Consider the following 14,224-nt stretch of genomic DNA (forward strand, 5'->3'; position numbering starts at 1 on the left):
ATTTAGTGGAACTCTCATAACAACCATAAGGCAGAGTCACTGGGAGTATCTTTAAGTGGCTTCAAGACAACCAGTGTCCTTCTACAAGGATAACAGTGCAGGTGTGTCAGTGGGAGTGATGAAACGTGGGAAACTCCTCTGACATTCTCAGAAAAGATACTTCCAGCTTCCCAGCTTCCAGTCTGAATCCGACATGAAGAAGTGGTCTTTCCTGGCTTTGGGTGAGTGAAGTAAAGCCCTTTCTTTTTTTTAAAATCTTTGCTGCGTGCTTTCATGTTGCCATTTAGTCATGATAAGGATTTTATAATCGGAATGTTTGAATAACTTTTTGCAATAATAGAACTAGTAAATTTTTTACACCACAGAAGCCGTCTGTGCATGTGTTGCATGATCCTGTCTCCTGAAACTAGGATGGTACATAAATAATTCTTTACATAAACTGATGCAAATAGTTCAAACAAATTCAAACAACCTCTGGATTAATGATATGTATTTCGAAGGAAAAATCAAGAAGAGTTTCCTGAATGACTGAAGAGACTGAACCGATTCAATTATTAATCAACACTTTCTTTGTCATTGTAGAAAGAAAGTGATTCAATTATTAATCAACACTTTCTTTGTCATTGTAGAATGCCTCTTTATGCAACTATGTCACCAGTCCTTACTACAGAAGAGACGGTGTGCTTTCCAAGTGACAAACGTAAAGAACCACGGCTACTATGCAGCTGGGAATGTGACTGGCTCCGTGCAGCTCTGTGAAAACACCGGCTGCTGTTTGGCCATTTATCGAATCACAAATGGCCAGCGGAAGGTCGACACGCTCGGTGAGAAAGCTCCATGTCCAAATGAGAGACTCAGGAAGTGATTTAACAAAAAAGCAGTCACAATTTATGTTAATTTAACATCCAAGAGCAAAGATTTATGAAGGAATAATTCTTTCAAACATCAAGAGTGTTTATGCGTTGTTCTTATCCACATGTTTGTTATTTTTAGCATGCGACAGAGTAAAAATGCTTTGCTCACACAAAACCTGCGAGGAGCAATCAACCTTCATAGAAAACTTCACTGTATGTACATGCAGTACAGACATGTGCAACAGAAACATCTCGTTGAGTCCAGAACCGGAACGGCCTCCAGAAACCCACCACCATGCAGCAGGTACTCACTGAATTAGTTGTTTTTAACAATTAACTGTTTGATATAGCTAAACAAAAAATCTCTGCTTTTTTCCCCCACAAAGTTTTACTAATTCAAACAAAAATAAAAAAAAGAAAAGACATGGACCTGTATTTGTTTTTTTTTTGCCCTTCTTTTCTTTTAGCTGAAATCACAAAAGCAGTGGTGATGGTGGCGATTCTGTTCCTTACTGTTCTCATCGTTATTGCTGTCAAGTGGAGAAAACTCTGCAAGGAAAAAAGTAAGCTTCATTTTCTGGTGTATTGTTTTTAGGAGGTTTTTGGAAACATGTCAAGTTAACACAAAACCTTAATGCCTCGTTCTTATCTATCAACTTAGATAGATGGATATACTTGATATTCAGGCTTTACCAATCAAATGATGCTCAAGTATACCTGAAGCTGAAAATCAGAACAAAATACTGAGAAAAATTCAATGTCCATCTCAAGCTTCCTTCTAATGGATTTGGGAGAATTTTTCATGTTTCTCATCTTTTATACACGGCTGCCTATTTGTGCTTTTTTATTTTACTAAAGACTGATTCTGGGGATCAGTAATAGGTTTGCAGAGATTACTCATGGAAGATGAATCAGAACCCTGTTTTTTGATCCGACTGAGAACATTTAGGAGAATTGCATGTCATAAACAAATTTTGAATCTTTAAATGAACAACTTAGTTTTGATTGGATTTCAAGTGGTATAACTGGATTAAAATATGAAAACAAATAGGTTATTTTCTTATGTTTTCCATGATGTTCATAATGCTCCTCAAATATGATATAAAAGATTTTATTATTACTTACATATGTACAAATATATATATAAGTAAATATATATATAATATATGTCCAGTGAAAAGATGCATGAAAAACCTCTGCAGCGCATTTATTGGTCATTGTTGTATCAGCCTTTGTCACAAAAGTACAATAATGGTTAAATACAAATACTTTAAACTTCAATTGTTTTTCATGGAGTTTTAAGTCACCATAAAAGAAAAAGTTGTGTCTAAATGTATTCAATTTAAAATATGTTATTGTGTAGTTAAACAATGTTGGGCATAAAAAACAACTTCACAGTTCTTAATAATTTCTAGAAAAAGAAAATCATGTTTACTTGTAAATTAAAGAATTTATATGCTTTAAACTTTGCTAAAGTTTTAGAGGTTATTGAAGTACAAAGCAAGTCTTACCTGAAGTGTGGATTTTTTTTATTGATTAATTTCTGTTGTATTCATATTCAGTGTCTTTACTGCTCTTCTTCATTTTGTCTTGTTTTTCAGCCAAAATGAAGATCCAAATTGAAGGTAAGTTCAGATATGCTGGTGAAGATCCAGATCTGTTTCTTTAATAAAGCAACACAGAGCTGGACCTTGATGGCCACTTTAGTAACAAACCGGTTATTATCCTGATCCCACCTGTGTGATGACCTAATCAGACAAACACAATTGTTTTTGTTCTTATATTAAACAAAAAAAAAAAAAAAAAAAAAAAAAACAATAAATATTCTTGAGTAATTGCTTGAACTTTTTATCTTATATTTATGACATTTTCAGGATGTCTCCACTAAACCTTGAGTCTCTTTCATTCTCTGCTAAAGCTGACCTTGGTCTTGATCTTTGACACATAACTCCCCTTTACCTTTGCTACTCTTCCGCAACAACTCAGCAGATGTTTAGTCAGGCCAGCTTTAAGAGAATAAATACACCGGCATGTCTGTCAGATCCACAAATGTAAAATGTTTTCTATAATTTTAGAGGAGTATCTGCAGTCGGCCTGTAAGGACTATAATATCCAACAACAGTGTTCCTGTCAAATAAAAGCTTCAGAGAACCAGATTACGGACATCGAACTGCAGGGGGTAAATCTGACAGTGAAAGTTTTCCTCAGAGTGTTCTTTGGACATTTTAGTAAGTCCTGATAGCTTCTAGATTTTCTTTTTTTTTTTTAACCTTACAGGTTCTGGGACGGGGCCATTTTGCAACTGTTTATCAAGGGAAGCAAAGGGGAAGTGTGGTGGCTGTGAAAGTGTACACTGCAAACTGGAAGCATCAGTTTATTAATGAAAAGGGGGTTTATGAGCTTCCACTGATGAAGCATGAGAGGATTCTCCAGTTCTTAGGCACGGAGTGGAAACCAGACGACAGCAGCCTGCTCATTGTGCTTCAGTACGCTGAACATGTGAGTACGAAAAGGTCCTTTTATATTTACCATTCTGAGCTGCATAAAGGGTTTGGTTGGGGTAAATTACTTAGCTTGTTTTCAATTTGCTGAAAGATCAACATATAGGAAACAAAAAGGAAACGATCCTCATAAACAAAAAGGGTTTGTTGTTGCTAAAAGGTGACACTATTGGCAAATGTGTTATTTTATTAAGTGAAAGTCATTTAAAGGGAAGCTCCTGTTTCATTGAATGTCCAGCAAATGACAGCTAGAGAAATATCTAAAACATCTAAAATACAGTTAGGTATGAAATCGTTTAATTTCCAAACTCAACCTAATAAAAGATATATTGTTCATTCTGTGAAGTCTGGATAGATAACTTGCTAAATGTGTGTGTGAATGTGCTTCTGAACCTACAGACATTTTGACATTTACAGAAAACCAAATGGTGTAGATGAAACTAGAGGGTAGCAAATAGTTATTAAGGCAAAACGTTTTGATTTTTGTTTGTCAGACCAAAGAAGATATATTGAGAGAATAAGTTTGTCCCTGAGTTCATTCACAAACAATAATCTGACCACTAATACTGCTTTTAGAATAAGGGCTAGTTTGTACCATACCTTCTTCTAGAGATTTCCACGAGAGCTTTTCCTTTTGTCCTGGGGTTGATATACACACTTTGGACCAAAAGATGTCCATTTCTGGGACGTGGGACCAGTCTCCTTCCTGTATCTTAACATCTGGTTTCAGAAAAATATGAATGAATATTTTTGTGATAGCCAGTTTTAGATTAATAACATTATTAAAGATATAAACAACTTCATCAATAGAGACTCTTCTTTCCTAATTTAGACTTTTAATCAACCTCGTATTTTGTAAAGCTGATAAAATGCTATTCTACCAACCACAAGCAACATGCAAGAAAATAATTTTTAGATATCTAAAAGGATAAAAAAGAAAGATCCCAGCGTGGTCTACATCCCTCCTTTTATTTTTGTTTTGAATGTGGAGAGTTTACATTTCTCCAGCTCAAAGCTGGATTTATATTGCCCTTCTTTTTTTGTCCTCTGGACTGAGTGCCAAACTTCTTGAGTCCTGGACAGTCGTCTTGTCTTTGATTTCAGGGTTCTCTTCATTCCTTTCTGTGTAAACACGCCAGCAGCTGGATGCTGTCCATGAGGCTGTGCCAGTCCTTATCGGAGGGACTTTCCTATCTCCACTCTGACCTCCGCAGCAATGGTACTGGCCAGAATCCCACACCACAAAAATGTGTTTACATGTTCACATTGTAGCATTCACGCTAGACAGCCGAATCTGACGGTACTTAACCAATGACGTGTTCCTTTTAACCAAAAACTTACAGAAACTTGATTAGCCGGGTGTCAGGGTCTGCATTTTGTTTCCGTTTTATTTTGGGTTTTTTTTGGTTTGAGTTTTTTTTTCCTGCCGTTGGGACTGGCATTCCTCATGACATCCACCAGAGGTCGCCAACAGACAGAGCCCCTGGAAGGCTGCTGAGTTCAACCCGTTTACACACCTGCAGCTTGTTTTGGAGGGCGTGGATTATGGATTTAAGCAGCAGCTCCTCTCCGTCTCATCGCCTGAGTGTTTGCTTACTTCGGTAACAACTCGTTCCAGAACTAGGCTCTCTGTGATCTGTTCCGCTCTAACCCTTTGTTGTCTTCCTCGTCAGATATCCTGCTGTTCTCTCGCGGTTCTGGCGAAGAGCAGTCCTCCCCGAGTTCAGTGTGCGCCTGTGCTCCCCTCGTTGTGGATTCCCTACCTCCTGTGTCCTCCCTCGACGCTGTCGGTGCTACCGGTCAGAAGCCACCCCTCGTGTGTCCACCCTTTCCTCTCGTCGATCCCTCTCTGGTGGAACCCCCCTCATTCCAAGTAAGACAGACTCTGGAATATTCCCGAAGGATTTTCTCCTCACTGCTCTGACCCTGCTTCTCCTGTTGGTAGCAAGACGACCCGGTCATCAGCACCAGGAGTCGAGTCCTGACCCCTCCCCTGACTTCAATAAACTGATTATTGTGCACTTAATCGTTCTCTCTGATTGTGTTCTTGCATGTGGGTTCGTAAAGTAAAACTCAACATGACAGAACACTCAGGCCAAGCTACGACCTCCGCAGACGCGATCAGAGGAGCGTTATCAGACCAACAAGCCCTCATTCAGCTCCACGATTCAGCTCTGAGAGAGCTGGGAAATCGCCAAGCTGAAACTAACCGACGATTAACTGAACTCTCAAATTTCCTACAGAATTCATTACCTCAGGACACAAATCAACCTTCTGTTTCCCCATCCGCGCCGTCATTAGCCCCGGATCCGCTCGTCCGCTCCGGCTTCTCTGAGGTCCGCCCGGCAACTCCAGATAAGTTTTCTGGTGACATCAAGAAGGTAACAGGATTTATCCTCCAATGCACCATTGTCTTCAACCATTCGCCACAGAGTTTTCCCAATGATGACCGTAAGATTTCTTATGTCTTATCCTTGTTGACGGGCCGAGCCTTAGAGTGGGCCGAAGCCCGGTTTACCACCGCAGTTAATTATGGATGTACCTACCCCGAGTTCCTAACTGAGTTAAAACAGGTCTTTTGCCAGGAGACGGAAGGAACATCCTCTTCCAGAGATTTGCACGGGTTAAAGCAGGGGCAGAAGAGTGTTTCTGATTTCGCCATAGACTTTAGGATCAAGGCGGCCGCATCTGGCTGGAACATGATAGCTCTCAAGAGCGCCTTTTTCCATGGGCTAAACGAGCAGATAAAGGACGAATTAGCCACATTGGATGAGCCAGAATCCCTGAACGATTTCATAAACTTATCCATAAGATTGGACAACCGAATCCGTACTAGAGCCAGGGAACGCACCCGTCGAGTTTCTTCTCCATGCACCTCTCTAACCAGTAGTCGTCTTTCTGCTCAGCACTCACCTCCTTCCCCAGCCCCATGTATGGAACCCATGCAAATAGGAAACACAAGGCTCACACCCGAGGAGCGTCAACGGAGGTTACGCTCCCAGCTCTGTATTTACTGCGGTGAGCCGAACCATGTGATTGCTAATTGTCCTGTACGTTTAAACCCGCAGGTCCGGCAGTGAAGGCGGGGAAACTGCCGGCACCGTCCACTCCTAAACCCCGTCTCACCTTCCCTGTCACCCTATTCGCCAACAATGACTCACTTTCTGTGTCAGTTCTCATTGATTCCGGTTGCGAACAAAATCTCATCAGTTCCGACATAATTCACCAGCTCTCCGTGCCTACTGAACCGTTACCAGTTCCTCTCCGTGTCGCTGCCCTGGACGGGAAGGGTCTACCCCAGATAACCCACCGGACCAAGCCACTACGCCTGCTAATTTCTGGTAACCACACTGAAGAGATAATTTTCTATGTGTTTCCCACTATCAGTTCCCCCATAGTTCTAGGATTCAACTGGCTATTCAAGCATAACCCCCAGATAGATTGGGTTGAGGGACGGATTACTTCCTGGTCTTCCAAGTGCCACACCACCTGTCTCCGTTCCGCTGTTCCTTCGCAGCCCACACGTTCCACGATGGATGAGGTGGATCCATCCGACGTCACCGCCGTCCCTAGTGAGTACCATGAACTCATCACTGTTTTCAGTAGGGACAAAGCCCTCTCTCTACCACCTCACAGACCATATGACTGTGCAATCGACCTCCTGCCTGGGGCCCCTCTACCTAACAGTAGACTGTATAACATCTCCAGGGCCGAACGCCAGGCCATGGAGGACTACATAAATAAATCCCTCGCTGCAGGTATTATCCGTACCTCGTCTTCCCCTTTGGGTGCTGGGTTTTTCTTTGTGGGGAAGAAGGATGGTTCTCTGAGGCCCTGCACCTGCAGAGGCCCTATAGAGGCCTAAATCAAATCACCATCAAAAACAAGTATCCTTTACCCCTGCTCTCCTCTGCCTTCGAACCTGTTCAAGGGGCAACCGTCTTTTCGAAACTGGACCTTAGAAACGCTTACCATCTACTACGCATCAGGGAGGGCGACGAATGGAAGACCGCTTTTAAGACCCCTATGGGGCACTACGAGTATCTGGTCATGCCTTTTGGTTTGTCTAACGCCCCCTCCTTCTTCCAGGCCCTTGTGAACGACGTCCTCCGAGATTTCATTAATGTGTTTGTCTTTGTCTACTTAGATGACATCCTTATCTACTCAAGGACCCTGGTGGAGCACCAAGAACACGTCCGTCTAGTTCTCCAGAGGTTACTAGAAAATAAATTGTATGTGAAAGCCGAAAAATGCGAGTTCCACCGCCCATCAGTAACTTTCCTGGGGTACGTCCTTGAGAGCGGACAGATCAGAGCAGCAGAGGACAAGATCGCAGCAGTTCTGGACTGGCCTCAGCCTGAAACGCGTAAGCAACTCCAACGTTTCCTAGGCTTTGCCAACTTCTACAGGAGGTTCATCCGGAACTATAGCCAGATCGCTTCCCCCCTCACAGCTCTCACCTCCACAAAGAGGGTGTTTAGCTGGACTCCACAAGCCGAGGCCGCCTTCACTGAACTCAAGTCGCGGTTCTCCAAGGCCCCGGTCCTGGTTCAACCCGACCCAAGCAGGCAGTTTGTAGTGGAGGTTGACGCATCCGATATTGGGGTGGGGGCCGTTCTGTCCCAGATCACTGCGCAGGATCAGAAGTTACACCCCTGCGCTTTCTTTTCCCGCAGACTCTCTCCAGCTGAGAGGAATTACAATGTGGGAGACAGAGAATTGCTGGCTATAAAACTGGCTTTGGAGGAGTGGCGTCACTGGCTGGAGGGAGCAGAACACCCCGTTCTAGTCTGGACCGATCACAAGAACCTGTCCTACCTCCAGTCAGCTAAACGATCCAACCCACGCCAGTCTCGCTGGTCTCTGTTCTTCGCACGCTTTAACCTTTCCATTTCCTATCGTCCAGGTTCAAAGAATGTAAAGCCAGATGCTCTGTCCAGGATACACTCCCCTGACGATTCGGAGGAAAGCCTGGCTCCCATTCTCCCGCCTAGTTGCACAGTCGGAGGAGTAACGTGGGAGATGGAGGACATCCTCCGCCAAGCGCACCAGACCGAGCCTCCTCCTGAAGCCTGTCCTCCAGGTAAATAGTACGTTCCCTCCGCTGTCCGTGCCCGCTTCCTACAATGGATTCATGCCTCCAAGTTCGCCGCTCACCCTGGAGTCAGTCGCACCATAGGGTTGGTCAATCGCAGGTTTTGGTGGGGATCAATACACAAGGACGTTAAGGAGTATGTCTCCGCCTGCGCAGTCTGTGCACGCAACAAGTCGTCCAACCGACCCCCTGCTGGCCTCCTACAGCCATTACCCATACCAGGACGACCATGGTCCCACATCGCTGTCGACTTCGTCACCGGACTCCCAAGGTCCAAAGGTATGACCACTATTCTCACAATCATCGACCGTTTTTCCAAAGCCTGTCATCTTGTCCCCCTACGCAAACTACCCACCGCTGCTCAGACAGCTAAACTACTCATCAAGCATGTTTTCAAGCTGCATGGGATACCCCAGGAGATCCTCTCCGACCGCGGGCCCCAGTTTATCTCGCAGGTCTGGCGTCAGTTCTGCTCCGCCCTGGGAGCCAGGGTGTCTCTCAGCTCCGGGTATCATCCCCAAACCAATGGGCAGACTGAACGTATGAACCAGGAGCTGGAGGCCGCCCTGCGATGTCTCACCTCTACCAACCCTGATGATTGGGCTCCACACCTTCCGTGGGTAGAGTATGCACATAACTGCCACACGTCTGCAGCTACTGGTCTCTCTCCCTTTGAAGTAGTCCTGGGATACCAACCTCCTCTCCTCCCGGCTGACGAAAGTAACATCTCTGTCACATCGGTCCAGCACCACATTCGCAGGAGTCACAAGATCTGGAAGGACACCGTCTCCGCCCTCAACAACTCATCCGCCAGTAATAAACGACTCTCTGACCGACTTAGGATCCCTGCCCCGACATACTCCGTGGGGCAGAAGGTATGGTTGTCAACACGTGACATTCCCCTTAAATCTATGTCCAGGAAGTTGTCCCCTAGATTCATCGGTCCTTTCGAGATACTGGCGCTCGTGGGTCCCGCGGCTGTGCGACTCCGACTCCCTTCATCCATGCGTATCCACCCGACCTTCCACGTGTCCCACATTAAACCTGTTCTCTCCAGTGAACTTTGCCCTCCGGCCGAACCCCCTCCTCCCTCCCTGGACGGGCGGGGCGACGCCATTTTTGCCGTCCGTCGGCTAGTGGCCTCCCGGCGGCGGGGTCGGGGCTACCAGTACCTCGTCGACTGGGAGGGCTACGGCCCTGAAGAACGTTCCTGGGTCCCGGGATCGTTCATTGTGGATAACACCCTCATTAGGGAGTATTGGGACTCTCAGCCCTCATCCTCTGCTCGGCCGCCAGGTGGCGTCCGTTGAGGGGGGGGTACTGTCAGGGTCTGCATTTTGTTTCCGTTTTATTTTGGGTTTTTTTTGGTTTGAGTTTTTTTTTCCTGCCGTTGGGACTGGCATTCCTCATGACATCCACCAGAGGTCGCCAACAGACAGAGCCCCTGGAAGGCTGCTGAGTTCAACCCGTTTACACACCTGCAGCTTGTTTTGGAGGGCGTGGATTATGGATTTAAGCAGCAGCTCCTCTCCGTCTCATCGCCTGAGTGTTTGCTTACTTCGGTAACAACTCGTTCCAGAACTAGGCTCTCTGTGATCTGTTCCGCTCTAACCCTTTGTTGTCTTCCTCGTCAGATATCCTGCTGTTCTCTCGCGGTTCTGGCGAAGAGCAGTCCTCCCCGAGTTCAGTGTGCGCCTGTGCTCCCCTCGTTGTGGATTCCCTACCTCCTGTGTCCTCCCTCGACGCTGTCGGTGCTACCGGTCAGAAGCCACCCCTCGTGTGTCCACCCTTTCCTCTCGTCGATCCCTCTCTGGTGGAACCCCCCTCATTCCAAGTAAGACAGACTCTGGAATATTCCCGAAGGATTTTCTCCTCACTGCTCTGACCCTGCTTCTCCTGTTGGTAGCAAGACGACCCGGTCATCAGCACCAGGAGTCGAGTCCTGACCCCTCCCCTGACTTCAATAAACTGATTATTGTGCACTTAATCGTTCTCTCTGATTGTGTTCTTGCATGTGGGTTCGTAAAGTAAAACTCAACATGACACCGGGTGATGAAATATGGATTCCTACCGCATGGTTTAGCAAAAATACTACAGTTTTACAGAGCTTACACAAAAAAAAAAAGTATAAATTTGCGTGTGCAGAAATCAGGGTGATTGTGCTGGAATTGTCTCAAAGAGTTACATTAATCACTTCTTCACACGTGAATGCCTCTTTAAATCATAAACAACTGATACCTAGTTGAGACATAATGTGATAACTTATCAAAATATCACCTGTCTTTCATGCAGCAGAGAAATGTGCTTCTTTTGCTAATGTTGCCAACAATAATAATAAGGACATAATAAACTGCAAGCAGGGTGAGGCTGACTAATATGGTCGGGTTCATCATAAATCTCACTGCCAAGCATCTTTCAGCTCATACCACTTTTAATAACTTTTAGCAATTTATCATCAGCAAATTATCCAGAAATCTAGACATAGCTCTCGCAAATGTTTACAACTGCAGATGTGCAGAATACAAGTCATTGCAGGAAAATGTGATTAAAAGGATGCATTTGAAATATCGGAGTCTTTCTCTTGCACAGATGTGCACAAACCTCCCGTTGCCCACAGAGATCTCACCAGCTCCAATGTACTGGTGAGAGCAGACGGGACTTGTGTCTTGTGTGATTTTGGATCCTCCACCATCCTGCGTTCTTGTTCAGGACATCGCTTCTGGAGAAACCACTCCACAACCATGACGGTGAGATAATTTGTTGGGAATCAAAAATCTTACTACCAAATCGTGTCATTCAAAAAAAAATAACACTCAACGGAAAAGAAACAATCGGCACAATATAAGGCTAGGTGACCGATTTTATGTCTACTCAAGCTCTTTAAAGGAACCATGCTTCTTTTAAAATTCACAGGGTCATCTTCAGTTTTGCACGCTCAACTACATGTCCCCTGAGATCCTGGAGGGCTCTGTGAACCTCAGCAGCAGCTCATTTCTCCTGCAGGGTGACATCTATGCCTTAGGTCTGATTTTGTGGGAGATATGGATGCGCTGTTCTGATTTGTTTACAGGTAAGTTACTGTTGTAGCCAAAGTAATACATTGGTTTTTTGGAGCAGAGCTGCATTCTTTAGGGGGGTTTTATGAATCAAACCCAGATTAATTTCAGATCTACTAGTTGGTTCAGATACAATTTTACAACAACGTGAACCCATTTGTAAGATTGTCTCTATTTAAAGACCAATTCTGCTGTCATTGTTTGGGTTATAGTGTAGACCAAACAACCACAGTACATAATTTAACATCTTATTTATAATATTTTATAATGGGACAGATTGGGACTTTTGATGTGAAGTTAAGTTGTTATAAACTTTTGATACATTATCTGCAGTACCTTGTGCCATCTTCATTTACTACCCAGTTAATTCATGGAAAGTTGAAGCCAACATCTAGTAAAAGAGTAGTCAAAATCAAACTGGAGTATTCTAGGATGTTAAAACAAATTCACAATAACAGACATTATAGTGATGAACGCTTTTTAAAAACCTTTTAATCATCATCATCATGCTTGAGTTTGATTTGGTCTTAGTCCTTCTTGGATTAGCAATTAGCCTCCAGGTCTAGGAACTACCTAATCTGGATTTATTCTACATAAAGATGGCACAACAAAAGTGTTGAACTATATGCCCTTAAGTTCAGCCTTCAGGTGAAAAACATCTATAGAAATGAGGTTTTGATGCTATGAAGTGTTGACCAGATGGTGGTGCTCCAGGACCGAATGTTCATACGGACCGCAGGCGTTCACCCTTTAACTCAGCTTCTCATTTCTCAATCAATTGTTATAAAAGTCCTAGATATTACGAACGTGTCACAAAACACCTGTAAGAAATGTTCATCTGTTCAGAAGTTCCTCCCTAGATATTCCTAAAACCACCCAGTTATGCAGTTTGTACACACATCCTAACTGGTTGGTATGGCAGGTGGTTTAGTAAAAAATAATGATAAAATAAACTTTAAACTGATTCAACACTCTTTTTCTGTTTCCCCATATGTGCACAGAAATGTTAAAAATGCACTTTTAGGATTGTGTTCTACAAAGAAAGCAGAAACCCAGACAGAATCTGATAGGTTTGCTGCTCAAAGCTTGTTTTCCATATTATGTTCTTCAAAATCCTAAATCGTGCAAAACAGTTCATATTGTTGGAACAGATTACAGGTTGAATTCATTTCAGAGTCTGTGCAAACACTGTCCTCTACAGGGGGCGCTGTTCCAGAGCATCTCCTGCCTTATGAACTGGAGCTGGATGCCGATGTAACACTGGAGAGGCTCATCCTGTTTGTGTCTGAGATGGACAGGAGACCCTCCATTCCTGGAAACTGGGAGATGTTACCACAGGTATTAACCGAGACTTTGCTCTCGCTCATGGCTGTGTGGTTGAATATCAACAGTATGACACGTTGGCTGGAAACTAACTACACCTTTTACAGGGACTTGGGCTAAAGGAGCTGCTGACAGACTGCTGGGACCGAGACACAGACGCTCGGCTGTCAGCTCCGTGTGTCGTTAACAGATTAATGTCTCTGTAAGCTTTTAAACGCGATGATTTTTGTTCCTTTTTTTTTCTTCCAAGTTGATACATTTATGGATATAAAGATAATGGTTCCCGTTTTGTCTCACCCCTGTTTGTTGTAGTTTCTCATTTTTAGCTTGCTACCAGACAGTTCACATGTAATCTGGTCGCATGAGCTTTCAATAAAGACGTTTTTAATTGAGGTTTGAGTATTTATTGTTCTATCAGAGTTTATTTTTATTCATTTTTTTTTATTTAGAAAAAAAAATAGTCACACATCGTGAAGATGCTAGCAAAAAACAAAATTACATAAAACAAAATAATGTGAAAATTTGCTGGGGCAGTAATCGCCCCAGCATTAAATGCTATTTAATGTAAATATTATATTGTGTGTTGCATTGAAGCATAATGAACGGGTTCCACTGTCTTTTCCATCCTGCACAACTGTTTTTATTATTATTATTATTATTATTTTATCTTTTGATTTTATGTGACGCATTCTTCACACTGGTTTTAAGGAGGTACGCTAAACCAAGAGATGTATTTGGCAGAAAATGCGAGGAACTTCCGGCAATTTGTGTGACTAAATTTGTGCATCTCGGGCTCATTTGGGTTCAATATAGCAGCAGTTCTTGGAAAATAAGATGTGCATCGTCATAGCAGTAAAATTACTGGATTGGCTATGTATTACAAATTTCTCCTCTTGAAATCTAACATTCCTTTTTGTGAAGTTAATATTGTTTTTTTGTTTGTTGTGTCTAATTTTGTCTATTTAAAAAAAACAACAACAAAGGGATCATTAAAATGTATTATAAGTAAGTATTAAGAGGTCATTTAATGCATTTAATAGTTAAAGTTTAATTTTTGATCAATTTCTAAGCCTGGCTCATTTTACACAATGAAATGTTGTTTGTTTTGTTTGTTTCCTCATAAACGTTCGTTTTAATAAAGGGCGTATAAGAGGATAAATGAGTAAGGCTTACTTTTTCTGACTGGTAAAACATCAGGAAACACGGCTGAGTGATGTGGGGGGAAGTGGGTTCAATCTGACCGGCAGGGCAGCACATTCCGGACATATTTCCCTTCTCGTGTGCTGCTCAGTCAAGAATGAGTCCTCGGAAAAGGCAAACTGATTCCTGATGGGCGTGACGCGCCGGGATGTTGGAATAAGGAGGCTCCACCCATCTTTCTGGACCATGTGGTTC

General features: G+C 43.4%; 1 protein-coding gene across 2 annotated transcripts; it reads left to right on the forward strand.

The window, feature by feature from the left end:
* On the forward strand, nucleotides 1–13,221 carry LOC114137385 (bone morphogenetic protein receptor type-2-like). 2 transcript variants are annotated; one of them, XM_028006038.1, is made up of 12 exons: nucleotides 10–221; nucleotides 630–824; nucleotides 994–1,158; nucleotides 1,322–1,417; nucleotides 2,456–2,479; nucleotides 2,930–3,033; nucleotides 3,132–3,353; nucleotides 4,460–4,574; nucleotides 11,040–11,197; nucleotides 11,364–11,520; nucleotides 12,708–12,844; nucleotides 12,937–13,221. In XM_028006038.1, exons 1-12 carry the CDS (start codon nucleotides 194–196, stop codon nucleotides 13,033–13,035), a joined length of 1,500 nt encoding a protein of 499 aa, XP_027861839.1. In that variant the 5' UTR covers nucleotides 10–193; the 3' UTR covers nucleotides 13,036–13,221. The 2 variants fall into 2 exon arrangements, with proteins under 2 accessions (XP_027861764.1, XP_027861839.1); XM_028005963.1 differs by having other exon boundaries at nucleotides 1–221; nucleotides 12,708–13,221.
* The last annotated feature ends 1,003 nt before the right edge of the window (nucleotides 13,222–14,224 follow it).

Source organism: Xiphophorus couchianus, chromosome 1, assembly GCF_001444195.1.
Source record: "Xiphophorus couchianus chromosome 1, X_couchianus-1.0, whole genome shotgun sequence".
Lineage (NCBI taxonomy): Eukaryota > Metazoa > Chordata > Actinopteri > Cyprinodontiformes > Poeciliidae > Xiphophorus > Xiphophorus couchianus.